We start from the raw sequence: 7626 nt of genomic DNA, 5'->3' as shown, positions 1-7626 counted from the left end.
CCATGTCCTAATGGTTAAGTACGCTTATGTGTACTAGAGCAGTGGCCTCAAACTTTTTGGCACCAGAGACCGGTGCTCCTATGAGAATCTAATGCCTGATGATCTGAGGTGGAGCTGAGGCGGTGATGCTAGTGCTGGGGAGAGGCTGCAAAAAAAAAAAAAAAAAAAATGAAGCTTTGCTCGCTTGCCTGCTACTCACCTCCTGCTGCGTGGCCTGGTTCCTAACAGGCCATAGACCAGTACCGGTCCATGGCCTGGGCGTTGGGGAGCCCTGTTCTAGAGTGAAGATGTCCTGTGTTCAAAACCTGGGTGTACCGCTTCCCGCAGAAACCTGGGCAAGTCCCTTGACCTCCATGAGCTTCTGGTCCCTTACTTTTAAAATGGGGTAGTAAGAGTCCCTGCCATAAAGATCTGTTGTGAGAATCACATGAGATGGTGCCACCCAAGTGCTTGGCATTGTGCCTGGTACTAAAAAAATAACCCAGTGAACATTAGCAAGCACTAACGCCATCGTACGGTGGGAGACTAGCGAAGAAACAGAATTCAGAGACATCAGGTGTCATTTTCTATTTCATGAACCCATGAAATTGTGGTGTCAACAACTCTAAGTGAACACATTCAGAAACCAGAACAATAGCTGCAAAGGGTCAGTCCTTGGTTGTAGAAACTGCCACTGCAGCGAGCTGGTTTCAACCCCCGGGTGCCAGGCCTGCCAACTGAGGAAACGATCCAGAAGGTTTTGATCTGCCTCAATGCTCTACTTATGTCAAGTCTGGTTGCCACTCATCTGCTCGCGCTGTGCCTCAAAAGGCGAGGAGATGCGCTGCTGTCCTAGCTTCAAAACTGCATCGCCAAAGGGAAACAACACACATCTCTTCCGCATTTACCGATTTTCTGTGTGAGCTAGCCAATGCTTCTTCCGCATTAATAATATGAAAAAAAGCTGGACAGATAAAAGGTTCTTGTTCCCTCTAGGCTGTTCTCATGCTTAGCCAACTCATCCATCCTAACATCGATTCAGTTTTGCTTTTCTTGCTCTGTAAGAATTTTCTCCTTCGTACTCACTTTTGAGTACTGGTGTTAGGAGTTCGGCAAAAGCTCATAGGCCAAGTCTGCTGGGTGATGTTTTAAGCTCTGGTTACTTTATACCGAGCTTTAAACAGATATACGTACACATATCTGTGTATAGATATAAAATACATTTTACTTGTATAAAATGTTTTACATGTATAGCTATAAGATATATTTTAAACATGAAACATTGCTGTTATTCAACACAGATTTTTTCTATTCAGGCTCACAGTTTTTCACAAGTATAAACAGTTGTCATTTTCTAAGAGAAAATGCATCTTGAGTGGAAGGACCTCAAAGCTCTCTTTAGTACATTTCACAGCTCCTTCCTCCAGGCAGCTTGCAGTCAACATGCATGTTTTGGCCAGCCTGGTCTCCGTGTCTGCTCGGCCACAGCCATCTATTCTGGGGTGGGCAGAGGACCAAGGTGGGTCAATCAGAAACAATTCTGAGGTTTATGCTAGAACTGCTTGGAAAAGAAACTTTTTAACGTTGAGGCTACTAAGCTAGCGTCACCCGGCCAGGGGCAGCCTGTGGGCCTTCTCTGTTCCTGTGTGGAGAGACTGAGTCTAACACCATGCAGCACTGAGCAGAGCCAGGAGACGTTCATGCAGAACTTCCATTACTTCCACGTGCTCAGTCGAACCCATATTAGGCAGCCTCGACTTTACCAATGGGCTCCAGACAAGTATGTGTTTGCAAACCACTTTGTTCTGGGGAAGGTACGACACGGAGGTGACTCTAATGTTCGTTCCTAGGTTTACCCCGAAACACAATGCAATTAATGATCTGGCGGGTCTGTAGTACTAGCAGTGCTATGGTTACTGGCAAACACCTGGGAAAGCCTGAAAGGACCCTAAGGACCCTTTCTTTATTCCCTTGTTCTATCCAGTTGAGAGAAGACCCAAGGACACACAGCCAATCTGTCAGCAGATTCTGTTGATCTCTAATTAATTCCTGTCACCTGCACTGCTCCCCTCATCTAAGCCACCATCACTTTTTTCTTGTGTGGTAGTCTCCCAGCCTCTCTCTCCACCTGACCCTGCTCCTCTTCAGTCTCTGTGCATCAGAGCAGAGCCAAGTAATCCTAAAGTCAGACCACAAGTCGTGTGTACCAGGCCCGACTTATCTCAAAAGCAATGTGTTTACAGTGGCCCACAAGGCTATATGTAACCTGATTCCATCCTGTTCCTTCCTGATACCCAGTCCTACCACTCGCCCCCATACTCATATGCTCCAGCCACACTGACCACTTGCTATTACTCCTAGAACATGCCAGGCGCGTTCCCACTTCAGCGCCTGCCTTCGCATGTGCCGTTTCCACGGCCTGGAACGTGTCTCAGATGGAGCCCAGGTGACTCCCACCTCTTTTAGGTCTCTGCTTACCAGTCAGGCTTTCCTTAACCACTCTGAACACTCACCCCTGAGACCCAGCATGTTCCTCTCTTTCCAGATTTAGTTTTCTCCATTACACACTTAACGCCATCTTTGGTGATATATATTTTACTTGCTAGCTTTGTCTATCGCCTCACTAAAATGCAAGCTCAACGAGAGCAAGAAGTTCTGTCTAGTTTGCTCACTTTTGTATCACTAGCACCTAGAAGAGTGTCTGGCACACATTAGGGCTTCAAAATGGACTGCATAACTGGAAAGGAGGGAGGGATGCCAACTGTGACACCTGTTCATCGCTGATGAAACTTGTTAGATAAAGAGCAGAAGCCACCTACATTTGTCTGAGAGGTGAAAGCAGCCAGGCCAACCAAGGGGGCGGCCTACCTCATTCAGCTCAACTGGCTGAGTGTGTAACTAACTGAGAAAACACAGAACTTCAAGGGCAGTGATAATGTAAAGATGGCTTATAATCAGCCATTTTTATCTCACATGCGTTAAATGCCGCTAATATAGTAAATGTGTTCCTATCATCCAATTTTCAGCAACAGACTATAAAAAAATTAAGGTAAAGAGGAATTCTTAGGTGGATAGAACTAAGTGATGCGCAGTCTCAAAAAAAAAAAAAAACAACTGGAAATGCTATGAAACTTATTAACTCATTTTGCAGGTTTAGACACTAAAGCTTGAAGTGGAAATGGGATTTGAATCTGGCGAGCAGCAGGGCTGGGATTTGAACCTGGATCTCCCCGATTCCTCAAGTACAAGGTTCTTTGTCACTAAATCCCAGCTCATCATAAGTGCCTTGACCTTAATAGTGGCCCTACCCACCAGCTTCTTCCGGATATGAATGGGTCTCCCAGGTGGTGACACTAGAAGCACTCAGCTGCCTCGCCTTTCAGAATGTAGGGTCCATGAGCTCCCCCTCCCCAAGAGCCAGCCCCCTCCCAGGGCAGCCTACTTCCAGCAGACCCTACCCGTCACATCCTCCCCTACGTGTCACCCAGCTTACTCACCTCCAGTAAACTAGCACAGCGATGAGAAGGATGAGGCACACGAAGGTCAAGGCTGATACCACAATCAGAGGGATGATCCACTCCATCCTCCCCGGAGAAGGGCGGCTTATCATCCCAGAGGTGTTCTTTTCTGCTGCAAAGAGAAACCGTGCCAGTTAGAGGACAGAGGCTGGTGCGGGTGGGGAAGCCAGCATGTGGCGCGGAGTCTGCTCCGGTTTGAGTGCTTTCGGAGACCTGGGCTCCCGCTCTGGCCGCCCAGTGACAAGAGGAGCAATCTGCCACCTGCACCATTTCCTACTGAGCCCCGGCCCAGTAGGGGGACCTTTCTGCAGGCTGCATTGTACAATCGCCAGAGTTCAAGATGTTTTTAAAGAGAGCTGTGTGGCAGACAGACATCCGAGAACACTGATGACCCACAGTGGCCCTTGGACACGCCGAGGAAACGTGCTCAGGACTGAAGACGGCACCACTGGCCTCGGGAAAGGGGCAGAGGAGCCTCTCAGGTTCGCTCGTGCCAGGGCGGGAGGAACGGCATGATGGGTTTTACTAAGCTAACCGGCTGTGACAACAATGGTTATGTATTTGCTTTGCCAACTTAGCAGCCATCACCCCTTTCCCCTAGTAACTGCACTCCAATTCTGCTTTGGGAAACCACCTTACCCTAACAGATACTCACGGTGGGACGATCATCCAAATGTGGGTGTCCCCAGTCACCTGGCCAAAGATGAGTGTGGGACTTGTTAGGGCAACGGCGCTCTCGCCCTGGAATCTCAGCCAGCCACTCAGTCTGAGCAGCAGCACGTCCCAGCAGGAGCACCCAGATGGTCTGCCCAGCAGGTCCCACCACCCAGACACCTAGAGATCCGGTTTCTCTTCAAATTTGCTTCTACAGCTTTTCCTTTGATTCTATTACCCTCCTTCCCGCCCCCACCCCCGCATCCTCCTAAAAGCTCTGAGACAACTGAAGACAGGAAGCCATGCCTCATTCTGCTCCCAGCACATGTCTGCCTCGAAATAGCAGCCAGTCTAGGGGTTAACAGGGAAAGCTTGTGAAATGGCTAAAGATTCTCTCTGGTTCACCAATGCCTCTTACCCGAGCAGCTCCTTCCTCTGTTTCTCTCAGGCCCCGAGTACCTTCACAAATCCCCAAGAGCCTCTGGGGAGAACCTGTTCTCTCTTGTAGCGTGGGGTAGATGGCTGGAAATCTCCAGGTGGCCCAAATAAAAGTTCAGGTGTGGTGGGGCCGGGACGAGCACAGGTGCACAGAGGCAATCATGGGAGGCAGGTGGCAAGAAGGCAAAGGTTAACTGTGACAGCAGGGAGAAGCAAGCTCTTTGAAAAATCCAAAGCAGGCGGCATGCAGACTTGTGCTCAGCAAGGATTCCTCCTGCTCTGCAAAAACGAGGCCAACATGCAGCCAGCATTGAGTGTCCCTCCACAGGATGGACTGAAGGCAGGGCTAATCAGGCTGGGTTTCCAAGTGAGAGAAGGTGGGCTGAGCAGGAAAGAAATAATTGGCCTTGGGAGCAGATTTTTAAAGAGGCAAGGCTCCTGAGTAATGGAAGTGTGTTACAGTCCCTTTCACCAGGTCCCCTTGAACTTAGCTCACCTTGATCACCTCCTTCGTTTCATGCTGGGCCCTGTGAAATAGGCAGGGCCAGATTTATGCCCAGCTCACAGGTAAGAAGACAGAGGCAGGGAGGTGAGGCACGCCCTGATTTAAAACCACAACAGAGCGCTTCGCAGTTTATAAAGTGCCTTCCTAATGGTGACAACACAGTTCTCTGGATCCCTTGCTCCATAATTTTTTGTTAGGCAGATACAGGCATACCTCAGAGCTCTTGCAGGTTTGGACCCAGACCACTGCAATAAAGCACTAGTATTATAATAAAGTGAGTCGTATAAAACAACGTCTCTGAACAACATCTTCGATTTGTATAAAACAACATCTCTGAAGCGCAGTAAAGCAAATCACACAAAACGAGGTCTGCCTGTATTTGCTAAGCCCCTAGTGTGTGCCAGGCGTGGTGCTTGGGGAGGGGGATGCAGCAGATCATTAGACAGGAATGACCCTATGCCGGTGAGGTAAGAACCATGTGACGGGGCAGAAGCAGACAGAGCAACGAGTAATTAGAATAAAACAATGTGACGCCAGGGAAAAGCACAAAGGAAATGGAACCGCCGTCTTAACCCAGGGATTCTGGAGAAGGCTCCCGGCATTAGGGTGAGACCCGGAGGACGAAGGAGAGTGACCCAGCTCGAGTGCAGGGGAAGAAACGTGTTCCAGACACAGCATTAAAGTGGTGGGAGTATGAGAACAAGAGGAGGGCCACCGAGCTGGAGAGTCAGAGGCCACATCAGCCAGGGCTCTCTGTAGGCTGAAGTAAGAACTGGTTTTAGTCCTAAGGGCAATGGAAGCTACTCCAGGACTGCAGGCCAAGGCAGACAAGGATCAGGCATGCATTCACTTCCTCTACATAATGCTTTAATAGCAGAGCTCTAGGGACCAGCCAGGAATCAGCTGCAAATGAGAATAATTTTGCAGGGCTCCAGCAGAGGGCAGCACAGCCAGGCAGTTATCTGGTTGGTGGTGGGGGTTTATCAAAAACCTGGAGGTCCTGCTAACGGGAAATGTGGCTGGAGGGTGGGTGTTCCAGGCAACCATGTCCAGCAACTCAGTATCCATCCAGGGAGGCCTTTGTGTCCTGGAGGGATTCCCAGTGTCATACTTCTCTCCCTCCTTACAGGAAAGGATTCTTGCCTGGACTACTACAAGGAAGGCAGGTGGGCGTGGAGGCAGAATGCAAATCAACATCCTACTCATGCTAAACCACTGAAAAGGACTCTTGGCCCAAACAGACTCTCCTTCACACTAATATCTCTACACAGTCTCTGGAAACAACAGCTCTATGGTACTTCTGACATCCTAAAACCCATCCACAGTGGCCACTCCAGAATTTCTTGGCGTTAGAGAGGTTTAGGAGAGATGGTGTCGTTGTGAGGGTGAATGGCACATAACATTGTCCCTGAAATCCCACGTGCTAGTGATTCTGTCCGTCCCTCCCCCTCCCCAACAAGTAGAGGTTAAAGTTTTCATCAGACTCTCAGAGGGTTCCAGCAGATGAGACAGTGAGCCGTGGACACGGACGCCTCACCGTCAGAGAAGAGGATAAAGGTTTGCAGAGCGTAAGCATCTTGATGACGTCAGAGCTAGCCTGGAGCAGGGCTGGGCTAAAACTCAGGTTTTGAAACCAAGTCATTTCCCTTTCTAACACTTCCTGGTGCTTGCATGAGAATTTTATTTTGGCGGGGCGGCGGGGGAGGGGGGTGAACATCATGTTAAAGCCCACTCTGGACAGTCCCCAAATGGTAGTTTTTGTGGAAGAGAGCTCAAGTCTGCAACAACTCACAGAATGAATGACAGACCTAAAGAAACTATTCTGTTGGCAGGTTGATCTCAAACTTATTATAGCAGGCAGTTGGATTTGCCCGGGTCTTTTTACATAACAAATAATGAGCGCTGCTGCACTCACGTGTGGGGCATGAGAAAGTTGATTTCATTTTCCATTTAACACTATTGTTCTGTCTTCATGGTACCTGGAGCCTAAATGTCATTCCATAACCATGTGAAATGTGTCACTCTCCTGAGGGATTCCTCACTGCCCTCAAGGACAGCAAGGCCCTTCTTGAGTGGGGCCTCTCACCCACCCCATCATGTCCTGTCACTCCCCACCACTGTGTTCCAGCCACACCCATCCAGCCGGTGACCATGCTGGGCCACAGCCTGACCTCTCTGCCTTTGTTCTGCTGATCCCACTGCCAGGAATGCCTTTCCTATCCTGCCCCCAGAAGCAACTACTGATGCCTCCCCAAGCCCTTGGTCTGTGGTACCCCCAGAGGGCACAGGGGCAAGTCCTGGCTCTGCCACTTTCTAGAATACCTTTAACCAATAACTTAAATCAGTTTGAGCTTGTACTTCTTCATCTATAAAATGGGATAAAAGAACCTACTTCATAGACGTGGTGGGAAAATTCGATGAGAATAGAATGCTTAGAAGTGTGCCTGGAACCCAGGAAATGCTCAGTAAACATGATCATCGTCACCCTGCATTTCTTACTGCACACATAACACTTAACTGTAACTGCTTTTT

The 7626-nt window shown here is 49.1% G+C and overlaps 1 protein-coding gene across 1 annotated transcript in view; it reads right to left on the bottom strand.

Annotated features, from left to right (window-relative positions):
* The window catches only part of PTPRG (protein tyrosine phosphatase, receptor type G), a 650284-nt gene that overhangs the window by 70027 nt on the left and 572631 nt on the right, over positions 1 to 7626 (bottom strand). The window contains exon 14 of the mRNA XM_023529707.1: positions 3477 to 3609. Within this exon, the coding sequence (XP_023385475.1) occupies positions 3477 to 3609 (133 nt within the window). The remainder of the gene's footprint in view (positions 1 to 3476; positions 3610 to 7626) is intronic.

This window comes from Pteropus vampyrus, unplaced genomic scaffold (assembly GCF_000151845.1).
Source record: "Pteropus vampyrus isolate Shadow unplaced genomic scaffold, Pvam_2.0 Scaffold41, whole genome shotgun sequence".
Lineage (NCBI taxonomy): Eukaryota > Metazoa > Chordata > Mammalia > Chiroptera > Pteropodidae > Pteropus > Pteropus vampyrus.
Note: the sequence above shows the minus strand (reverse complement) of the source record. Positions and strands in the feature narration are given on the sequence as shown.